This window comes from Mesoplodon bidens, assembly GCF_964165515.1.
Source record: "Mesoplodon bidens genome assembly, chromosome: 8".
NCBI lineage: Eukaryota > Metazoa > Chordata > Mammalia > Artiodactyla > Ziphiidae > Mesoplodon > Mesoplodon bidens.
The window spans coordinates 100,341,313-100,366,204 of record NC_138165.1 but is presented as its reverse complement, the minus strand read 5'-3'; the positions used below and the strand labels follow the sequence as shown (position 1 = coordinate 100,366,204).

Sequence of the window (24,892 nt, the reverse complement as noted above, 5' to 3'; positions counted from 1 at the left end):
ACACTCAGCACACACCATGCACGCACACAACTGCAGTCTGTTTCTATTTTTGGCATGTCTACATTCTCCCTCAGTGCAATTCATGTTGCAGGGCTCTCTTTATTTTCTGTGAAATTTCTAAATATTTCATACTAAGACTAATGTGATTTGCATTAGAGTTTAGCAAACACACAAAAAAACTGCTGAATTCCACAGACATTGCCCACTGAAAGCTCTGCACTTAGAAATACGAGGTTTTGTCATATTCAGTGAAACTCCCCTGAGCTATCTAAGCCTCTCTCATAGGTAACTCAGAGCCATTCAGCCTTGACCTTTGTAGCTATAAGTAGTAAGCCTCAGTGGTACGAGTTGCAGAAGCACTTCTGCCTGGGGCCAGGCTCAGGAGAGACCACAGTGAGGGAGGAAGTAGCTACTGGTGCTTTACTTCCTTTAAACAAAGTAGACAGTGGTGAGCAGAACCTAGAGAAGCCCTGTGGACCAGCCTTGTTTCATCCTATGAGAGAAAGGCTGTAAAGCACACAAACCCTCAGGCAAAGGGAAAATCTACTGGAAATGGAAGAGAAAAATGAAATGAAATGAGTTATCTAAACGTTCTCTAACAAGGAAGTATAAATGCTGAAAAGCTCCACAGGTAAAATAAATTGGAATAAAGATAAGATGGGTTGAGAAGCAAGTAAAGAAAGCAAGTGGAAATGAACAGAAAGTACTTTACCAGCTGCTCAAATTAGGTTTTGTGGGTTCAAGTATGATGTCATGTGTGGCTGTGTAAGTCTTAACCACCAGGGTTTCAGTTACTCTGCCTATACCCTAACGGTACTTTCTCAGTGATGTTTATTAAGTAGGTTCAGATGCGTTTTCAATGAAACAAAAATCTCTGTCCTCTGGTTTCTTAGATTCCACGAGGACATCATTTGCTGTTTGTACAGACTATTCAAATACAGTGCAAACATAAACATTTTAGAGATGACCTCAGAGCTTGTTGCCTTTAGCTTATTGCCTTTGTTTTCTGTGTTTATGTATTTGATTACTTCACCAATACCCATCATCTAAATATGTCTCTTTGGTTCTTCCCTCCCTCCCCACAGCTACGATTTTCTTTCTCACCTTATTTCACTGCCAACTTTTTCCAGGAAGTGACCTATAAGCCAAATGTCTATTTCCTCTCACTCATTTCTTGCCTCCACTGAAACCTGCATCCCACCTCACTCTTCAAGAGAAAATCAAAGGCCAAGTACTGTCCTGCCTACACCTTCTTCTCAGTGCATTCTTTAATGTTAACATTGTCTTCAAAAGATAGGTGTAAAAAGCAAGCTGTGGTCCAGAATAAGACTGTGCGAGAGACAGTTTTCTAAAGATACCTCTCCCCCTCAACAAGGCTCTCTGGTGCTTCAATGAAACACTCATCTTAGTACTGCTGTGAAGGCACTTTGTGGATGTAAATTAAGGTTACTTATCAGCTGGCCTTAAAATATACAAATTATCCTAGATCGTCTGGGTGGAACCAGTCGAATCATGTGAGGCCTTAAGAGCCAACACTTTTCTCTAGCTAGAGTAGAAAGATGCAGAGAAGAGATATTTAGGAGAAAAGGAAAAGTCAGAGAGATTTCAGAAGGGTTCAACCCATTGTTGCTGGCTTAGAAAGGGGCCATGGGCCAGAGAATGCAGGCGGCCTCTAGAAGCTGACAATGACCCCTGGCTGACAGACAGCAGGAAACTGGGACCTCAGTCCTGCAACTGAAAGGAACTGAATTCTGCCAACAACCTGAATAAACCTGGAACCAAAGTCTCCTCTGGAGCCTCCAGAAAGGGACACCACCCTGCTGACACTTGGATTTCAGCCTTGGGAGGCTCCAAGTGGAGAATCAGCTGAGCTGTATCATACCCAGATTTCTGACCCACAAAAACTATGAGACAACAAGTGGGTGTTGATTTAAGCCAATAAATGTGTGGTAATCTCTTACAGTAGCAATAGAAAACTAATACAGACTACTAGAACTTTTCCCCAAATTTCTGATATCTTAGCATTCAAATTCTTATTTCTTCTAAAACATGGTGAAGACTTACCATCTTAATTAAATTCCAAATACCCAGACTCTGATCTACTGAAAATTGCAAACTTAGTTTCTCTTTCTGGACACCGTGGAGCCAGACTTTGAATACACATATAAGAATTTGTGCATCTGTGTATTTTGTTATATACATGCATATGCATATATAGGTGTGTCTATACATGAATACGTACCTAGCTAGACCTGGTAAATACCAATCATAGTCAATAAGTAATACTTTACATATATGCATATATAGGAATCTTAGCAATTATATATACACATGTGTATTTTTTTCCTCAATGCTGAGTAATAACATATATTATTTCATGACAGTCTTGTAAGCTGTATACTAATTGCTCCATTGTAAATATAAGAAATAGGAAGACAGATGTCAAGTGACTTGCTGGAGGTTATCTAGTAGATGGCTGAAGAGGATTCAAATATAGATCTGTCTGGATCCAAGACTGCAAAGTCCTTAGTTTTCATCTTACTTATCTCCTCATGCTGGATCTTTTTGGACATCCTCGGGTCTTACCTCCATCTCTGCCCAGATGCCGTGTGTCACCCTCCTTAAACTCCCCTCCTCAGTACATCTGGACACCACACTGCCCTTCTAGTTTCCCCCCAGTATCTCTATGCCTTCTCAGTTTCCTAAGTTGCCTTCTATTTATCATATATAAAAGAGTTTCAGGATTATGTTCTCAATTTTATGCTACTCTGTTCTCCAAAAATTCAGTTTACTTTTAGATTTTCAATTTTAACTCTTTCGATGACTTTCACCTGGATATCTCCAGTCCTGACTCTTTCCTGAGTGCCAGGCACACGTATAACAGTGGTGCTGAAAATGCCCATTTTCTATCTTCTTGACATGTATAAATAAGCATCAGTGGAAAAGAAGTCCTCTCTTCTTGCCACCCTTTTTCCCTCAGACATATTATCCATCTCCTTGATGGCCAGACTCAGAAACCTGCTGGCATCTTTGGGCCTCTCTTCTGGTTAGAGCATGAGCTCTGGAGCTGGACTGCCTGGGTTTAAATCCCAGCTGTGCTACTTACTTGTTTTGGAACCTTGGATCAATTGCTTAACTTCCCAAGACTCAAGTATCTTCCTCTGTAAAACTAAGTGGTGATAACAGTAATAGTAATACCTACCTCACAGGGTTGTTGCATGGTTTAAATAAGGCACTATAAATATTTAGATCAGCACCCAGCACCTAGTAGTTGCTTGATAAATTTCAACTATCATTCATTTTCCATTTAATTGCCAGATATTCATCTGTGAAGTCTATGGTTATGATTCTGATGCCAAGTTTTCTGCCCTCCACTACTCTATGTTAATATCTGGGTTAATGCAGACTACTACTCGGGATCATATTCCCCAAAATCTAGCCTACGTGTAATTATCAGATGAATCTTCCAAAGGCACGATTTTAATCATAGTTCAAAAATCCATGGGACAAAGTGAGAGAGTGGCATGGACATATATACACTACCAAACGTAAAATAGATAGCTAGTGGGAAGCAGCCGCATAGCACAGGGAGATCGGCTCGGTGCTTTGTGACCACCTAGAGGGGTGGGATAGGGAGGGTGGGAGGGAGGCGTATGCAAGAGAGAGGAGATATGGGAACATATATATATGTATAACTGATTCACTTTGTTATAAAGCAGAAACTAACACACCATTGTAAAGCAATTATACTCCAATAAAGATGTTTAAAAAACAAAACAAAATCCTTCAGTGGCTTTCCATGGCTTTCTGGATACGATGGAAACTTTCATCATCTTGGCATTTAAAGCCTTCCATGAACTGGTCCTGGCTTCTATTTTCAATTGTTTCTGCCTCTACTCTACTACTCAGCCCTTGGCTATAGACAAGCTGGACTTCCTACTTTTTCTTAAATATTCTTTCTTGGTCTGCCTCTTAGTTTCTGTGATAACGAATAGTTATGGTAACTATACCAGGCAATGTGTTGAAATTTTAAAGTGTCATCTCATTTATACTCACAAAAACTCTGTGAGGTATGTACTATGCTCTCCCTATTTTACAGATGCGAAAACTGAGGCCTGGAGAGGGTAAGTATTGGCTGAGAATATACAGTTAGGAAGCATGGACCCAGGAGCTGCCTCTAAGCAGATTCCAGATACCATGGTTTTAACCATTGTATCTTATGCCTTCTCTATGCTACATTCCTCTTTCCTGGAGTAACATTTACCCTTCTCCCATCTATATGACTCAAACCTATTCAAAGTCTCCCTTAGGTCCTGTCTTTATTATAAAGCTTTCCCAGTCTCCTTTACACTTTAGTGAACTCCTCTGTCAGGTACAAGCTTCTCAAGGCTAGGAAGAGATTACATATTTCTGATAAAGCACAGCAATGCCTTGAGTATAGTAATTCATTCTGATCATTGACTGGTATGAGATTTCTTTAGTAATGAACTTGACAGTGATTCCTTGTGGTTGAGCCAGCTAATATCTGATTTCTCTTTATTGCCCATTCTTGCCCAGTGCCCTAGTTAGGTTCTTTGATTGTCAACAAGTGTCCGAACTTAAGCAGAAAAGGAATTTTTTGGAATGGCATGGGGTATCACAGAATGCTGGGGAAACAGACTTGGTCTGAAATCAAGGTGGGCGAAGCTCAGTAGAAGCTCAACTGTGCCATCCCATGGAGCACTGAACTCCATGCTACTGGATTTTCTCCTCCTTTGCAGTCACCACAGGTTATGTCTTTCTGACATCCCCACATACTGCCCGGCAATGCCTCCTTTTGCCAATATTAAAGGTAGCTGCAATCAACAGCTTAGCAAGGAGAGAAATAAGTCATTCTCACATTGCAGAAGTCGGAAAGTGGGAGGGACTCCAGGATAAAGAACTGTGGTGCCTAAAGAGGAATAGAGGAGAGGCGAGATGCAACTGTTAGAAGGAGAGGAAGTCACGTACAAGTTGCTCAAGATTATTAAATGCTTCGTTATAAGACAACGTTCCTATCTTCTAAAACTATGAGCTAGGGGTTTAGGGTAACATGAATAAGCGGGTCCCCAGATGGACCTCAGAGATTGGTGACCCCCTACCATGCACACACATTTTCTGAGTCCTTACATTTTCCTGGTGAGTGAGTCCAGTCTTGTTAGATTCTCAAATAGGTCCATAATCCAAAAGAGTTGTGAAATACGACTTTCAGCTATTAAAATAGAAACATAATCTTACATACTCGGGAAATCAGGTGACCCCAAAAGGCAGACTCTCATCATATAAGGAAGAAAATTAAATCTGAAAATTTGGCATGTGCTATAATGTACCTGCTCATCCATCAGATGCCAAAGAGTTACTCAGAGTGTGAACATTGATAAGAGCGAAAGACAGACAGTGGAATTTCTGTATATCACATGACCATGGATCAAAAGGGCTTCTGCTCTGTGGTATCTTTGGATGCCTACTTAAACCAATTACAGAATAACAATATAGTTTACCTCCTCAGTTGTTATTTTTGTAGCATCTTGCTATTTTTCTCAGTTTTTGAAAGAAGCTTCCTTGGTCTCCATACTTTGGCAAGGAATGAGCAGTATCTCTTTTTGCCTGTCTTGCACAAATCTCTGCATGAGAAGGTAGAGGTACACAAGAGGCTAGAGTCTGGGGGATACATATGTGCATCAACTAAATCTGGTCTTTATTGGGGAAATACTATTGGGAAATGGCCTATGTCAGGATAAAGCAACCATGATAAAGGGGAGGGCTTATTACAGATTAAATAATAATCAATAATGAGGCTTATTAAATAAACAAATGGCATCTATTAGTGCCTTGTCTTTGGAACTAGCTGGTTAAATAAGAGCTTCCCTGAGGATAGCCACCTTCATTACAGAATCAGAACTATGTTTGCAGAAGTGGCTTCTCAGGGTGAGAAGCCTTGTCTAGGGCCCCCTCACCCCCCCCCCACAAAAAGGCAGGGGAGGAGCATCCAAAGGCATCAGAGGAGGCTTTCTGAGGAAGAGACATTTCAAGTAAAGACTGAAGGAAGCTGAGGAAAAGCCACATGGATACGTGGGACCATACGCTTCTAGGTGGCAAGTTAGCGTCATCCATGGAAGACATCGGGGCCTGCATCTTTAACTGTGTTGAGCTCTAGAAAGAGAAGGCAAGGCTCTGGAGCCAAAGCCCCCCCACAAAACCCCCGACTCGTTGTTTCTACTCATTGTTCCCCTCTGGTCGCTCTCCCCATTCCCATCTGTACCCTGAATCCTGCTTCCAGCTAAGGCACGAATGCAATAGCAGCCTTGTTATTTTTCTTTCTTAAAGTTCAAAACTCCCAGAATACTGAGAGCCTTTTGCAGAAATTACTCTCCTGGTTAAGCTTCTTGCTTGCGTCCACACTGCACATCACACTGCTCTCTGTGCAAAGATGCCCCAACAAGTGTCTGTGGAAGTGACTCCCTGACAGTTACTCCCTTCAAAATGCCCCTTGCTCAAGACTCATCTCCTGGGAGAGCTGGTAGGAGCTTGTGTCTCGGTGGTTGTGAAGATCAGTCCTCAATGGAAATATTCCTTCAATCACCTTTTAAACCCCAGAGTGCTTCCTAGACAAGCAATGGTTCCTTTAGCACGTACATCACACCGATGGACACCTCTGTTGAGGGGGTCCACCCTGCAGATGAAGAAACAAACTCTTGAAGAAACTGAATGAACGTCTCCCACACCAATCGTTTTTTAGAACCCAGCTTTCTAATGTTTAATCTAATCAATTATTTCCTAATCCTGTGGCCTCCAAATATTTCTTATCTCATGCACTTCGTAGAAAAAAGTTGGCTGCACTCCCATCTTCTGTGTGTATTTATAAATTATATAGTCCCTGCCAATAGCTAATATTTCAAAACACAATATACATAGGGGACAAGTTTCATTGTTAAGCACAATATATATGTCCTTCATTTATTCTTTTATTAAACAATTATATATATACTGAGAATCTTTTGGAAACCAGGCATGGTTTTGATCACTGAAGACACAGTGAATGAAACAAAAATATTCCCACACTCTTGTGGCATAGAATCTAGTGGAGGATTACAGTCCATAAGTAAAATATGGAAAATGTATAGTAGTGTCACATGCTAGTAAGTGCCATGGGGGAAAATAAAACAGAAAGGAGCACTGGGGTGGGTTTGAGGGGAGAGGTGCATTTTAAATTGCCCCAGAGAAAGGGCATAAAGATCTAAAGATTAGGGAATTAACTGTTTCACTATTTGTAACCATTTGACGTAGAGAATGAAGGTGTCCATGTCAATGTGTTATGTTAAATATTAGTAAAGCACAGTTTCTCTATCGAGATAACTAATATAAATAGAATTCTAATATTTTCCCATTGTGCCTAAGTGATCCTCTTGGGCACCTCCCTGGAAAGACCGTTAATGTAATCTACGCATACATGACCAACTGATTATTACCGTTCACCTTTGAGATCTAGCCACAGTGATAAAATTTGGATGGCTGTTACACTAACAGACATGGCAGCCTACCATAAATTAACTCTTTGATTCAGTCTTGACTTGGTTCCAAGGGTGAGTTTACATCCTATGGTTTATTTAGCTGTGAGCAATTCTCTTAAACATCCAAAGTCATTTTGTGTTTTTCATCTTGCTTTAAAGCAGGTGATTAGGGAGAATACATGCACAAAAGCGCCTCTGAACAGCTGGTAGTTACTCACTCACAGGAAGCAGTAACTTGTCAGTTTTCTTTTCCTTTCTGTTCAGTTATGTTAATGTAGCATGAGCATTTCCCTTTTTACCAGAGAAGAAAAATTTGTTCGGCCTGGTGAAGCTTCAGAAGGAAGAGGCTTAAAGAAACTGATATTTTTAAATATCTTGCCACTCAAATAACAATACAATGAGCTTCCGAGGAAAGGTTTTTAAACGGGATCCCAGTGAATTTTGGAAGAAGAGACGAACAATGAGGAGAAAAAATCAAGAAGAAATCCACAGATTTAGTTCTGTAGGTATCTGAATGTTGTTTGCTTTCCATCTTTTCTTAATACTTAAAAAAAAAAAAAGATTAGCTCTGGAGTGGTATGCTAACCTAGGCTATGGGCAAAGTCTTAGATGGAACATAATATTCAACCTAGTTCATAAATATCCTTTTTTACTTACATCATTATTTTTTAATTACTTCCATCATTAGTTTAAAACATATTGGAAGAGGTTGGAAGTAGCTAAAACATTACTGACTTATTTGGAATATTGGAATTACTTCCATCATTATTTTAAAACATGTTGATACAGGATTTAAATACTTAAAATACTACTAGAATATTCTCTTTTTTAAAGAAAAGCCTACCATTGCCTCAATTAAGACCCCAATTGATGACTTGTATACAGTTGTGTTTTTTTTTTTTATTTATTTTATTTATTTATTTTTGGCTGTATTGGATCTTCGTTGTGGTGCACGGGCTTCTCATTGCAGTGGCTTCTCTTGTTGTGGAGAACAGGCTCTAGGCACGTGGGCTTCAGCAGTTGTGGCATGCAGGCTCAGTAGTTGTGGCTCGTGGGCTCTAGAGCACAGACTCAGTAGTTGTGGCACACGGGCTTAATTGCTCCACGGCATGTGGGATCTTCCCGGACTAGGACTCGAACCCGTGTCCCTGCATTGGCAGGTGGATTCTTAACCACTGGGCCACCAGGAAAGTCCCTACAGTTGTGTTTTTTAAAAAGTCTTACTGTTCTATTTTTATCATGTACCACTCATGATTTGTTTTAAAGTTCTTAGAAAGAGCAACCCAAAATAGGAAAGGAAATGTAAATAAGTATTTAATTAAATGAGCCAAGGAAGAGAGGAAAAATTGGTAAGTTTTCAAGGTAAAAAAATTTGGTTTTCTCTATTGTTAAAAAATGTTTCTGCTTTAGTATTCTTAAACAAAATGAGAAATCTGGAAAAGTGTATTTATTACAGAATTCTAGATTTCTATCTGTAAGAACTATGGGTAGCTGAGTATCAGGGTGGATGGCTAGAGCTTCAGTGATTCACATGTAATGTGGCCCACTTTATATGTTAAATGGCTACAACAACACGACTGGGTAGCTCTTTTTACAGGAATGTTTAGTTTACCAGGTGGTTCAAGTTTTGCTTGCTTTTCTTCAAGGCAGGGGTTCTTCAGCTCAGCATACTGTCATTTTGGGTTGGAGAGTTCTTTGTTGTTTGGGGCTGTCCTGTGCATTGTACAATATTTAGTGACATCCTAGGCCTTAACCACTAGATGCTGGTGGAAAGCTCTGCCCCATTTTGACAAGCAAAAATGCCTCGAAACATTGCCAAATGTCACCTTGAGCAGGGAGGGTGATCTTCCAGGTGGAGAACCACTGCTCTAGGGGTAAATAATCTTCTTGTTTATATAAACACCTTTAATCTAGAAATAGAACAGCTTAAAATATATATATACCTTTGATAATATAGTGATTGTTTATGAATAGTCATTGAATAAATATGAATAATCAAATTAATGAATAGTCACTCAGTGTTTGATAGGCCAAAATCAGGTACAGAATACTCCATCTCAAGTAATAGTGGTTGTCTTTATACTTACAATCTGTCTGGTGGTAATTTAATGGGAGTAGAATTTACTGGAGGTCTGGTTCATAGGATTGATGCCTTGCTATTTCTACCAGAGGATCTTAGTAGTACATGTCTCCTACTGGGAAACATGGGTAATTGACCCCCTTAACCTTGTTCCCATGGGATGTGCCTGGGTCTTTCCACTCAGTGTTTCATAATGGGAATCTGCAGAGCTCGGAACCCAACCTCTTGGTCCCCACTGGCCCCAAAGGATGCTCAGTTGTGACTTCTCTACCAGCCCCATAAAAGCCTCATAGGTTGTTTACCATCAGGCTGTGAAAGAGGATAAGTGTTTGAAAACTTGTTTGGTTTGAGATTATGTTAACCTTCAGACCAGTCCAAGAAACGTTAATTTCCTAGCTGCCTTTCTCTCAGTGGAATTTAGAAGTTCCAAGGGTTATGTCACCATAAGGTTTACTTCTTTTTGTGTCCACTAAAAAAGATAGCACACAGGAGAAGAACATGTCTATCTCACAGAGACCACACACAGGATTTGGCGTTAGGACAGTCTCTGGTGTGTCTCCATATAATGAAGCTAATCACTCCATGAATTATCTTAATTGCATTTGAAGGTATTGCTGCTGAGAACTATGGGGAAAGCAGCCAGTAAGGATGGAGTGATTTCCCACAGCATTCAGTAGCTGTGCATTCACATTTAATTAAGATCATTCATACAGTGATTTGCTTTCTTCTGTAGAAGGCCCTGGGACTCGCTGCTGCTATTGCCTGCTTTTGGTCCTCCTAAGATAGGCATATCTTCTTTCACAGGTTGTCTCTTCTGTTGAGTAGGGGATTGCTCAGTCCATCCTTAGGTATTATCCCGGGCTTTCATTTTAGAAAAAAAAAAAAAAGAGAGAGAGAGACTCCAAGAAAGTGAAGCATGTAATTAGAGGGCTAAGGGGTAATTCTGACTCTCTCGCCCACGGTCCATGTGACCTTGGGCAGGTTACTTAAATCGCTCTGAGCCTCAGCTGCCACTTCCGTAAAATGTTCCTAACAATACCTGCACTGTCTTAAGATTGTTTACTGGAATTCATTTTGATCATGTGGATTCTGAGCATGATTTGAACGTTGTAAAAAGTTATGAGTTGCAAGTGTTATGGAGTATTAATAAAACCAAGTAAAATGTCTCCGTTTCCAAAGGCAGGTGAAGTGGGGTATAATTGTGGAGTGAGATTGTCTTTTCAGTGACTGCAACATTGAAGCCGCTGGGCTATAGGTGACTCCTTCCTCCTGGGACCCTTTTTCAATGACAGAGCCACTCAGTAGACAAAATTCTGAATTGCATCAAGCTGAGTGCTCACGGGGGTCCCAGATCACTCTGTGTGTCAGTGAGGTTTGCCTTAGAAATGCCATTTCCCACCCTGGCTCCCACCAAAGCCCAGCTTAGCTGAAGCCCATCCAGAACCAGATTGGACTTTCCACAGACCATTCATCTAAGCTTTTTAAAAGCTAAACCAACATCTCTAGACCTGCTTCTGAGATGACTGGATAGGTAATAAGGAAGAAGCAATTCAAGTGTCAAAATGCCCAACAAATGAAGATAAGGCTTACAGTTAGGTCAGAGAATAAAACAATGATTTCTTTTGAATTTTTGGATATAGTTATATATTGTGGTGAAAGGAGAAATAATGATCGCTGGAAATAATTATCACAGATTGTGTTTTTATAATGATTTTGTGGATTTTGAATTCAACAAACCATTTCTTGCTCTAAGACAAATTTAGAAATGGTTTAGGATCATAGTAGTCTAGAATACTTAACCGGAAGTCTGTGACTTCCTTAGTGGTATACAACCCAAACTTTATACTCTCATGACCCAGACTGACAATTTTGTTTATTTGACTTTCTTCAAATGTTGTTTATTTAACTCTGTTGGAATTTTTTATTGTTTTGGAAGCTGCCCTTATTCATCCAGTTTTATGGTGTCTTGTCTAAGAAATCCCTTTCCATGTTTTAATCCACTTATCACAGACAACATACAATACCAGACAGTGCAACTGCATTATAAGAAAAGTTTAAGGAAAATGGAACTTACTTGTTAGATCATCAAGTAGAACTACTTCCCTTAATTTTTGAAGTGTGTATGGTGTTCTGTAGTTGAAGGTTTTCTCTTTAACTGTCTTTCTATGTTTATTTTTCTTTTTTTATCCAATCATTCAGTATGATCTCTGGTGCATAGGGCGGAGGTTAATAAAAAGACAGTTTCCTTCCTAAGTTGCATATCCTAATTTAGAAAGATTAAATATACTATTGAATTGAGTTATGATATCAGTCATCTGTACCATCAGAAAAAATGCAAAATTTATTTAAGTAAATGTGAGTTGTTATTTTTAAGTTGTTACTGGCTTGTGGATAACTAATCTGCAGGATTTCAAAGTGTTTAGAAGACTTTGGCTACAAATGAAAATCCCTCCTCCTCTTTAGTCATAGACTGTTAGCACTTTAATAGAAAATTGAAAATTGTAGAAAACTATAGATGGAGGATGTAATCTGAAATACTTATATCTCCTACATATGTCATTTTATTAAATGTCTTGTGCTCTTGTCTTTCAAGTCTGCTTTTTTATCTTTACTCTTCCACGTTAATGTGGACAGCTTCTCCCTGGTCATCTGTGCTTCCTTACTTACTGATACTGTTTTATACAAACATTCACAGTTACCTACTTAGACTACTTTACAATGAACCAGTTAGCTGAAAGGAAGCACAGGATGAAGTCCCAGAAACCAGGATGATGGTTCCAGGAAACGATGAAATGAGATGGAATCAGGGTTGGAATACAACGTAAAGCAGGGATGAATGCTATAAATGGACAAGGTGGAAGGAAGCAAAGAAACAGGAGTAAACAGGGGATCTGAATTCAGTCCAGACCACAGAAATGGAGAAGTGTAAGTTGAAACTGGATCTGAGGACTCTGCCTGTGGCTGAAGAAATAGGGAACAGCTAGCTCAGACGCTGCGTAGCTGCAGAGAAGACGCTTTCAAAATGGACTTCGGATTAGTACCTGCAATTGAACCAAGAATGATCTTACTTTCCTCGAGACTGAGTGCTAGGTGAGGAAGCAGAGTTAAATCTAGAGAGAGACAAGGTGGAGGAGAACTGCCAAGCCAAACTGGGCAGAGCTTAGCTCCATGACGATATTCTTTACAACTATCTGAGCAGGAGGTGGACCATTTGTCAGAGGGGGGTGGGGAGGGGCACAGTGGACAGAAAGTAACACCATGATACCCCCATCTTTTATTTCCCAGCTAACAGCAGTACAAAACTTTCTTAATGCAGAGAGTCCCTCAACTGGTGGCAGTTTCCACTGTGGTTTTTGACACACTCGTTATCTAGCATTGTCAGTTGGAAAACGTCAGTTTTCCACCTGTCTTCTCTTTCTTGTGTCTCCTTTACTCCTCATACAAAACACTTCATTTCTGACGCCTCTGGTCACCAAATGTGTGGAGGTTTTTCCCCACACCAAGAAATTCTGTGTGACACCAGCTGGGTGTCCTAAATTTAACTCAGTTCTAACACCGCCTACCTGGAGATCATGTCAGATCTCACAGGTTAAGCTCAGTCCTACGAGGCTACCCCCGATCCCATGTCAGATGCCAACCACAAGTCTAGGTTATCACCTGTGCTTCTGACCAACCGACTATAGATTGGAGGTTCTAGCCACCCCCTCCTTTGACTTCAGACGCCAGGTGCAAGTCCAGGTTGTTATCTGTACTTCTGATCCACTGGCTATAAATCACAGGTCCCCATGATCCCCTCTCCGGTTTGAATAATTTTCTAGAGCAGCTCACAGAACTCAGAGAAACATTTTACTTACTAGATCACTGGTTTACTATAAAAGGGTATAACTCAGGAGCAGCCAGATGGAAGAGATGCATAGGGCAAGGTATGGGGAAAGGCACCAGTCTCCCCCAGTCTCCAGGTGTTCACCAACCCAGAAGCTCTCCAAACACCATCCTTTTGGATTTTTATAAAGGCTTCATTACACAGGCATCGTTGATTAAGTCATTGGCTCTCAAACACTGATTCAACCTCAAACCCCACTTGATCTCCCCAGAGGTCAGGGAGGTGGGACAGAAAGGTCCAGCTCTCTAATCGCGTGGTTGGTTCTCATGGAAACCAACCTCCCACCCCCACCCTGTCCAAAAGTCATTCTTTAACTTAACAAAAAACACCTTCATCATGCTCTTAGGAAATTCCAAGGGTTTTAGGAGCTCAGCGCCATAAAGGAGGATGAAGACCAACTTTATATGTCTTATTATAAATCATAAAATCACACATTCATTATATGATTCCTTAATATACCTTTTCATCTCCTTTTCTTCATCTTCCTTACCATTTTGTAAATGTTTCTTAGTCCTCTATCCCTACCACTTCCTCCCCTGAGGTGCCCAGTGACCTCCCACCAGCCCCCAGGCTTCTAATTTCCCTCATTGTGGAAACTAACAAAGGGAGCAGGAACAGTACCCAAGCTACAGCTCTATTGTAGAATCTTCCCAATAGGAAAAAAAAAAAAAAAAGCGTTTCTGATTCTTATTCCTGCAAAGCTATGACCTTTGCTGGTAGAGTGTAGTGGAGGGGACCAAAGGCTTTATGCTGAGCTGGATTGAAATATCAGTTCTTCCATCAAATTGCTTGAGCAGGTCCTCAGATTCCAAGTTTCTGCATTTGTAAAATAAAGCAATGATGACCTCTTCTAGGCTTGATATGAATATTCAATGAGAGAAAGTGTTAAATACTTATTATAGGCCTTGCCATTTGATCATGATAATAGTAGTAGGAAAATAAAAGCTATCATTAGCATATATGGGGTAAATGATAAAAAATGGTAGTGTCTAAAGTTACTATTAGTATTAAATTGTTTGGTGTGACTATGTTATTTCTACAAGTAGAAATATATGAATTGGTTTTAATACAACAAATATAGCAAATGTTTTCTCTTAGGATGAAAATGACAGAATGAAGGAAGGTGATACAGGGCCAACAATGGCTTAGAGACACCTGGTCGGTCATCTTTAACACAACTTCCAATGCAACCTGGCACCTCCTATAGAGACAAAGTTATAGTTTGTGACAACATCAGCACTGAAAGCAAATGTGGACATAAACTTATTTTTTGGCCCCAGTTGCTCTTGTGACATCAGAGAGGGATGATTAGAATGGATTATGCTTAGTGGAAAATTAGAGATGAAGGCTGCACTGAGTTTATCACCTTGGAAAACCAAGAAGGTATTTGTCCCCCATTCTCAGGATGCATGATACCTGATGTATTTTTTATAGAGTAGGATGACGTTGGAATTCATTAGTAACACATGAGTTTACTAAACCTACATCCTGTACTTCAAGGAGTCATTGGCTACAGGAGAGGTTCTCCTTTAAGATGATTCAAATCCAAACAAAGGTAAGTTGAGGAAATAATAGTCCCTTATTGTAGGTGCTGCTCCTTGTATTATATCATTTTAGATTCTTTTAGATGCAAGCAGAAGAAACCTTCCCTGGTAAACAAGCATATCCAGAGAAAGGAACAGAGGGAAGAATGGAGAGACAGACTGGGCAAAGAACAAGAATGGACTTAGAGCAGCTCGGGGCAGTGGGAAACAGGGATGGTCTTGGTATTTGGAACTAATGGACGGTCATGTGGGATTTTGACATCTCTCCTTCAAGATTCAGAGTCCTGGAGGGAAGTGTTGAATGGGCTGGGGTCACATGGCCTTGATCACAGAAAAACAGGTCTTTTTAAATTATCAGACCCACCAACACTGCTCTTTACAGGGAAGGAGAAAGAAGTAAGCCCTCAGAAGGAAATTAACATGCTAATACTAAAAGAAAGCAGGATGGATGTTACTTAGGTCAAAAAATAACAAATGTCCACTATGCATATTCAGTTTCAAGTAACCAAAGGTTAAGAAAGGAAATAAAAGAATGAGCTGACCAATCATTATGGGAAGACTTATTGAACATATATAATTCATGTTGTTGACAGGACTATTTACATTCATGTATTCGTGACATGTATGTGTTTATGTACACATATACACATACCTCTCACATTTGACTCATTTGTGTGCCTGTTAAAGTACTAAAATAGTATCAGTTTAAGCTGGTGGCAGCTTTCATCACAGACTTTATATAAATTAATCTAAAAATCCTGGCAGCTGGCTCAAAGGCGTTAATTTCCCTGGTGTCAGGCGGACTTGTAATTGGGTTGTGATGTATTTTTAATGATATTTATTATCTTTCAAGTGTTTCTAGAAAACTAAATGAAACATGTAATTTAATTTGATTTAGATCTTCTTTCCCACTTCTTTACAAGTACCAGTGTTAGGCAAAGAAGCATGCAATTTTCTTTTTTCATTTGCTGAGCAAAACTGAGTGGATTTTGACATGCTCCTAAGAGATATATGTTGTTAAGTTGCCTTAAAAAAGAAAATAAGAAAGAGAAAGACAAATACCATATACTAACACATATATATGGAATTTAAGAAAAAAAAATGTCATGAAGAACCTAGGGGTAAAACAGGAATAATGACACAGACCTACTTGAGAATGGACTTGAGGATATGGGGAGGGGGAAGAGTAAGCTGTGACAAAGCGAGAGAGAGGCATGGACATATATACAGTACCAAACGTAAGGTAGATAGCTAGTGGGAAGCAGTCGCAGAGCACAGGGAGATCAGCTCCGTGCTTTGTGACCACCTGGAGGGGTGGGATAGGGAGGGTGGGAGGGAGACGCAAGAGGGAAGGTATATGGGAACAGATGTATATGTATAACTGATTCACTTTGTTATAAAGCAGAAACTAATAAAAAAAAATTAAAATTAAAAAAAACAAATTAAAAAAAAAGAAGACTGAAAGATTTAAATTCAGTTTGAAACTATGCCTCATTACATCCTATAAATCTCTTCGGGTCCTTAATTTTCCTAATGAAATTAAGGGTTAATAAAATAGAATATCCTGATTTTTCTACCTATAATGTTTGTTTTGAATATGATGACTAATCATCCTTCATATTTGCAAACAACTTTGTAATTTACCAAGTTTAACCTGCTTTATATCACTGAAATGGACTAAGACATTTAAAGAGTTACTTTTGGCTGATTTCTTCTGAGATCTATGTCCCTTTTTGTTACCAAGGGAACTGTTTCCAAATTCAGCTTAATCTGAGTTTGCCCAGCTGTACAGCTCTTAACTTTGACTTAGCTGGTGTTTATCCATTCTCATGAAACTGTGTAGTTGAAGACAGACAGAAGGTTAAAGGGTCAGCATAAGATGGCTTATTCCTTACTTAATCATTTCCTTTTTGGTAAGAAAAGTTTGTCTTGCTTTCTGAAGCTCAAACATTTGAGAAGTTGTCCAGTGGAACTCCCTTTGATGAAAGGCTGAATTAAATCTGTCACACGACCACAGGCTGACAGCTGTGGCCATGGATCCAGCTGTGTGGGGTCTTTGCAAATTTCTTGTTTGTTTTAAACACAGGTAGTGTGGAAGTTGGTTCCATTCCAGTTGCACAAATGCCAAAGGGCCCTGGATGAACTTAAGATCTAAAGAATCCATGTGTCATTTAGATCTCTTATTTTCTTTAAGAAATGTAATCAGTCATCTTGGTAACATTGAAATTAATTAACAGCTGTGTTGTTTCTAATTTGTTTGGAGATGTCGAGATTGGTATTTTTCTTTTAGGGTCTGTCTAAAGACCGTTTGGACCCTCACTGTTCCCTATTTGTTTGTCTGTAGGTCAAGATGTGAAGAGAATGTTTAAGTAATTGGCATGTCATGCCCTACTAGAGCCTTGTGTACTGGTCCTGAAGTACATACCTATTTTTATTTGTTTTTCTGAGTCATTAGCCCAGATGAATAGTATTGTCAGCTGACGAAGGCATTCAGATATAAACTTAATTCTGTTATAAGTACTAAAATTAGAATAAAGATTCAGATATCTGAAAGTGACAGGGGTTGTTGAGGAAAATAGAGGAAGTCTAGACTAGCATCACAGTAGACACTGCATGTCACAGAAAAAGTATGAAACATCTCGAAGGTAGGGGGAAAAACTCTTTGCATAATACTGTTTCTTGAAAAGATCAGATTTTTTTGAAAAGCAGAACCAAGCAAGTAGTCAGATCAGACTAACTAGAGTAACCCTAACGGTGAGTAACCAGTGCTTGGCTCCCCAATTACACTTAACATTTACAGCACAAACATGTGGCCCCAAACACAAGGGGTTTGCTATAAAGATTGTTATCCATTTCTCATCCCATCAAACCCTTTTCCTGATTTTAATCCTTAGTGATCCTATTAACTCCCTATTGCTCACAAAATTGACTTGCATGTGTGTAGGTTAGAGCTACAGAAAGAAATTCTAAATATCTTTTGATAAAACTTTGATTGTTGTCTAGGTATTTATCTTGGCAAAGCTAATGAGTTTAATACTAAACTAATCCTAAATTTAATCCTTTTCTTTTGATCTGAAAATATAAGTACAAGAAAATATTTTCTAGGTTGGTTTCCCAAGGAAAATAAAAGGCAGAATTTCAAAGTCACTTTCACTTGCTGATATACATAATTAGATTGCCTTCCTTCTTCCTACCAGTCATAGAGCGGCCTGACTTGATTCAGGAGATACACAGAGTTGATGCTTCCCTCTTCTAAATTTCAGTGCTTTTCCTTATGCTTTTACCTCTTTTGCTTCCAGTAGAATCACTAATTATCAAGGTTTATTTGTTTGTTTGCTTGCTTTTTAAGGAAATTTAAATAACAAACATAAAAGCATGTAGGATAGTTTCTGGTACATGAAGAATTTTGTATCACCAGTTTGATTAATTGGTTGGTTTGACTTGGTGTTGGGATATATTTGGGGTTAAACATATATGGTAATTTTCAATCATTTTCAAATAAAGAAGAATCTATATTTGCCTCGCTTTTGGTGGTTCGCTTAACGCCCTCACATACTTCATCTCTTTGATCCTTATGACAACACTGCTGTAAGCAGGAAGTTGCCCTTCGATTCATTTGAGTCAGTCTCACTAAGTCTCAGTTTAAATGACTGTCCAAGTTACTTAGCTGGGAGGTAAAAGACCCCAGACTTCGAACTAGAAATTCTGACTTCTAATCCTTTGCAAGAGTGGCCAATGCATAGAGCTGCTTAAGTAACTTACCAAATGTTTATGGCTCCCTACAGAGCTCAAAATACTTTCGTTAATAAATTGCTAATTGTTCTTCCCTTTCTTGCTGACATTAGCTTCTAGAATCACATACATAATCTGTAGTTATTTTCCCTGGTCTCTTTTCACCAGTGTTTTATTTCTCTTTTTTAAATTACTTGAAGTTGTTAGTGGTTGAACTTTCATGTGCTTTTCTACTTTCCCTCTTCGGTGGATTTTCAAAGGGTAAACAATTTTAAAACCAAGCAACTCGGGCTTCCTTGGTGGTGCAGTAGTTGAGAGTCCGCCTGCCAATGCAGGGGACACGGGTTCGTGCCCCGGTCTGAGAGGACCCCACATGCCACGGAGTGGCTGGGCCCGTGAGCCATGGCCGCTGAGCCTGCACGTCTGGAGCCTGTGCTCCGCAATGGGAGAGACCACAACAATGAGAGGCCCACGTACTGCAAAAAAAAAAAAAAAAAAAAAAACAAGCAACTCCCCAGTGTTTTCAGAGACATGAGAGTTTTGAAAGTCCATGTTCATTTTTCACCATGATGAAAGAAATAATGTTCATTACAGAAAATTTGGAAAATGCAAAAATTCAAAATAACAAAATCGTAAACATCATAGCCCCATCTAAATATAATTGATAATATGTGGATACAGATTTCTAATTCTTTTCTTTAAATTTTTAAAATTTTGTGCAGTTATTCAGTGTGCAGTATTTATTCCCACTTTTACTTAACAATACATAAGCAACTTTGCTTGTCATTGCAAACTTTAAAAACTCAGTTTTAATAAGCATGTATTGTTTCTTAGAATGTATGTGCCATAATTTCCTAATCATTCTTTACCTTTAATAATTTATTGTTTCCCATTTTTAGCTCTCCTTGTCCTTCAGGCTTTATTACCCCTCAGAGATCTAGCTATTCTGGACTCAATTCTAATGTCATAATATGTGTTAATCTAGAACGATTGTCAGGATGAATTTGACTTCCTTTCCTTCCTCCTTTCATTGTCTTCTTTCCTTTTGCAGCAATACTTGCCATCTTGATCATGGACCCCAGCCTCCTCACGTTTCCCCACAAAAGCCAATCACATGCAAAATGTTGTGAGCTAACTAGCTTTACTGAATATTTGTAGAGTTACAAGGAGAATTACAGCATGTACCACACAATTTTTCATTGATTTTTTTCCAACTCCTATCCTATTTTCAGTATCCTTCCCAAAGCCCATTATAGCACTAAGCCTTTTTCCACTATATACAATTCTTGGAAAATATAAAATCGCTTTTCATGAACAACAACTCTGGTGTCTTCACCTTTTAGATATAGCCTCCACCAGCCCACCTGCCTTTCTTAGCCCTCTTGCATTAAAGTGAATGTATTTTCTCCATCTTTTTACAAAGGTAATATTGCAACGATATCCTTGTATATTTCTTGGATTATATGTGTGATTATTTCTTTAAAATAGAGTCCCAGAAAAGGAATTCCTGGATGAAAGGATATAAACTTATTTACTCAACAGATATTTATTGAGCACCTATTATTTGCTTTCTGTACACATTAAATTTACAATACAGGTGCCTTAAATCCATGACTAGTGAAAATTTAAAACTCATAGCCTTTATCTACTTAACACTTATGTAATGAGTACTATGGGTATAGTGTTGTTCTAAGAGCATAACAGATATTACCTCATTCAGTCCTATGATCTAACTCCTACTAAAATGTCCATTTTACAGATTGGGAAACTAAGGCACAGAGATTCTAACATGCCCAAAGTTCCATAGCCCGTAAGTGGCAATGCCAGGACTAGGAGCCCAGGAAGTCTGGTTCTAGAGTGCATGTTACACTCTCTGTTGCATCTCAACATAGAAAACCTATAATCACACTTCCCTAAAATGAGGCTGTGTGGTCTAGGTTATTTCTTAGATTCTGGAGAGATGTCTAGGTTGATCATTTAGTCATTTGACTTTTTTCAGTGTTACATACTTCAAATGCTTAGATCTTCAGTGTCATTTCTACACCCATTTGCTTTTGAATTATAATTATGAAAATAATTCAGATCTTTGTGGTAGCACACCATGTTCTTGAAATTAGAGTCTTTAGCTAAAGCATGGACAGTCTGCTTGTTTTGGACCAGTAAACAGCTCCTGGCAGCTCAGGTTGTTACCAAGATGGCAGGTTCACCAATTCCAAGGCTTAGACTTGCATTGGCATTCCATGAGAAGTTGTGGAATAAGGAAAGGGGAAGAAAGCATTTGTTTTTGTGACAGGAGCCCATTCTTCTGCTGTGAAGTCGAATTGGAAGAGAGCTGTGGATCTGGGGGAGTAGATCAAACAAATGTCTTAATACTATATCAAAAGAATAGCCCTATTCCCACATCAGTGCAGCACCAGCCCTGCCACATAATGACAGGCACTGGTGGTTGCCTTTTCCCATGCCTGGAGTGATTTTAGAACAGCTAATAAAATTCATTACTCATTTGAGAGAAAAAGAGTAAGAGTAAAAAGCACTATAAAAGTCCAATCCAATTCAGGGTAATTTTGGCACATACCTTATCCCAGTTGGTGCATTTCCAAAGGAAAGAGGCACATTAAATTCAGGAGGGACAACCCAACTGCTGTAAAGCTGTAAATCAATGCTTCTCAGCTCCCAGTTTCACTCAAAATCTCTGTAAGGAGGAGTAGTGAGAAATTAACTGATCCCATCATCTTTGTATACATCTGTCTCTTTGACCAAAACATGGAACTCACAGCTATCTTGCTCCAGAGAAGACTACTGGTTGCATAGCCTGGATTCTCACCATCACAGATGCGTAAAGCACCCTTGGCAAGCATTGCCAAATTCTAAGCTCTAGGTACTGTGGAAGATATCACTGTTATTTTTATTTATGAACCTCATATTCCCCTAATTATGAAACATTGAATATCTTGAATGTTGCACACTATTTAACAAATTCCCTGGAAAGATAGAATTTTACTTATCCCCCAGAGGTCAAAACTTAATAAATTATATGAAGCAGATCTGCTAGGCTTTGCAGCCACAATTCAAGATAACCTCAGTGCAATATTTTAAACAGGAAAGGCTTAGTAAATCTCCTTTGTTAATTGGCTGGCAAGTCACAGCCTGAAGTGAATAACTAAAAATATACCTTCCAACAGATGCTTACAGGCTATGCCATTTATTGTGTGTATCAAGGAGAGTTTAGGATTTAGTTTTCCTGTGGTTTTATTAATAACCCGTGACTTGTGGACTCTGATTTTCCTATTGTACTAATTTAGGTGGGGTTCATTTTAGGTGGCATTTGGGCCCTAGTAAAAGTAAATAAATAAACAAGTAAGTAAGTAAATAAATTAAAAAATACAAAGATCTTTGAAGGTCTTCTTGACCTGCAGTTGTTCATTAATGCTCAAGGTTTCAACTAATGGGAGATAAAATTAAAATGATAGTGAGAACAAGACTGTAGAAGGCCTTCTAAAACATCCTTATGTCATTTGTCTTCTTTTTTTTTTTTTTTTTTTTGAGGCTTTCTCCATTTTATTTCCTTGGGAAAAGAAAACGACGTCTTTCCTTTGCATGTGGTAGAGATATATATTTATATATAATTTCTTTTGTGTTTGGAAATCCCAAAGCTGAGTCTGTTCATATTTTTTTCTGTTGTTTTTTCCTACTAATGCCTCCTCTTCCCCCTGCCTCTCTGGCCCAGGCCCAGGTTCTGGGGCAGGTGCTGTGAAGGGTGAGTGGAATGGGCATGATTGCCAAGACAGCCCTCCAGCCAGCTCAGAGATCTGGTGAGGGGCACCAGAAGGGGCTGTGCAGAAGGACAGAGGCCACAGGGGCACTCCTGTTTTTGTGGCGGATGCACCCCTCATTAAACAGTCACCAGTCATGGGAGGAGGCTGGTCAGGGGTCGGGGGATTGCCGACAGTAGTTAGACCTACAAATCCCAATGCACACTAAGCCACACTGCTATGCATGTTGATGTGAAGAAGGGAGAGAAAAGGGAAAGTGTTAGTAATCACATCATGAGCTGTTGGTAGAAGGACATCAGACACTTGAGCTGAAGAAACAGTGAGGAAACCAACTCGATGGCAGAGATAAGAGCTTCCTGACCATTTTACAATGCATTCTGTTTTATTTGCTACGTTTCATACACAAACACAATATAAGGGGGAGAAAAGAGATTCCAGAATAAGCCAGGTGTTTCAGACTTGCAGGCTTATTGGGGCAGCTGGTAATATATTATAAATGTGACATCGTGATACAAGTGAACTTATTTACAAAACAGAAACAGGCTCACAGACTTAGAGAATGAACTTACGGGTACCAGGGGAGGAAGGGTGGGGGGAAGGGATAGTTAGGGAGTTTGGGATTGACATGTACACACTGCTAAATTTAAAATGGATAACCAGCAAGGACCTACTGTATAGCACAGGGAACTCTGTTCAGTATTATGTAACAACCTAAATGGGAAAAGAATTTGAAAAAGAATAGATTCATTTATATGTATAACTGAATCACTTTGTTGTACACCTGAAACTATCACAACATTGTTAATCAACTAGACTCCGATATAAAATAAAAAGTTAAAAAAAATTTTTTTTAAATGTGACATTGCAGGGTAAGAGGTGATAGGCTACTGAGGTCTGTTGCTGACCTGGAGTGAAACACCGCTACTCAAAGACATTCAAAGCCAACTAAATTCATTAAGATAAGTGAGCCAAAACAAACGTCTGGAGCCTGCATTTGCCTCTTGAGCTATCAATCTGTGCTTCTTGGAATTAATTTTTGCCTGGGAAAATAGGGAATTGGAACCTAAAAGAAGTCTAAAATAGAATAATTATATCAGAAGGCAGAGAAAGGGCTTTCCTAGTGGCGCAGTGGTTGGGAGTCCGCCTGCTGATGCAGGGCACACGGGTTCGTGCCCCAGTCCTGGAGGATCCCAGGTGCCGCGGAGCGGCTGGGCCCGTGAGCCATGGCTGCTGAGCCTGCCTGTCCGGAGCCTCTGCTCAGCAACGGGAGGGGCCGCAGCGGTGGGAGGCCCGCGTACCGCAAGAAAAAAAAAAAAAAAGGCAGGGAAAGGATACAAGAAGGACTTTTTTTTCAATTACCCATCATGCCATAGTGTCTCTGTATCTTCTACTTGAAAATATTGAATGTCTCACAGCTTTCACTAAATGGATTATGTTGGGCAACTAAAATTATTCTTTTCTCCAAGCGTGAAGTCCTGTGTTTTTATTTACTAAATCAGCAATCTTCATTGAACGGCTCTTCCAGAGAGAATATTCACCTTTCATCATCCTCAGTTTACTTAAGCATTTGTAAAATGGGTTTGTTTTTGCTCTGTTTTGGTGCAGAAAGTACATGGAAACCCTTGTTGTTGGCCAACCATGTTACCTTTTGTTTTGTTTTGTTTTTTATAGTTGGAAAAAAACATTGACTGCTGCTTTGAGGAGCTCATGAGCAATTATTAAAATGTTGGTAACAGTTTCTGGAGCTTTACCAGCAGAGATCTTCCAAAGAAGGCTTTAGAAGTTGAAGCTAAATCTGTGGGCTTTGCAGAGCGGGGAGGGGTGGGGTTGGTGGGAAAGTGTCTGCTGATGTCATTGACATGAAAAATAAAACAATTTTTTTTTCATTTATGAGATCACTTTAGCATGCAGATTTCATGTTGACCACTCCAGCTTCCAGGAGCCCCAAAATAATCCAAACAATGATCCTTTTTTATTTAGGTTGCATGAATGCTTCATCCAAGGGCTAAGGGAACTTAGACTGTGTCCTTGGTCTTCTGTAATATTTTATTATTTATTTTGGGCTCCATCTTTCTCACTTTGAGAGTTCTATACAGTTTGGCGTAAACGTATCAACCGTAGACTGAAACAACCACCTTTCTCCCACTGGCATTTATCTCTTGGGGCAGCTTCTTTGAGGGAGGTGCCTTTACCCTTGGCTTTAGGAATTTAATGTGGTGAGATTATTGAGCCACTTTTTCAGACTCTTCTCCATTTTCACCACACTGTTTCCATATTAATTGTGTTGTTCAATTCTACTAAAGAATTACCCAACTTCTCTCTATATCGGCAAAGAAGCTCAGAGACAAGCA

General features: G+C 39.4%; 1 protein-coding gene across 6 annotated transcripts in view; it reads left to right on the top strand.

Moving 5' to 3' along the window:
• DOCK10 (dedicator of cytokinesis 10) overlaps positions 1–24,892 on the top strand; it is a 293,328-nt gene that overhangs the window by 112,966 nt on the left and 155,470 nt on the right. The window contains exon 3 of one of the 6 annotated variants that reach the window (XM_081241943.1): positions 7,832–8,031. The exons of the other annotated variants lie outside the window; for them this stretch is intronic. Within the exon in view, the coding sequence (XP_081098069.1) occupies positions 7,927–8,031 (105 nt within the window). The 5' untranslated portion in view covers positions 7,832–7,926. The remainder of the gene's footprint in view (positions 1–7,831; positions 8,032–24,892) is intronic. 6 annotated transcript variants of the gene reach the window in all.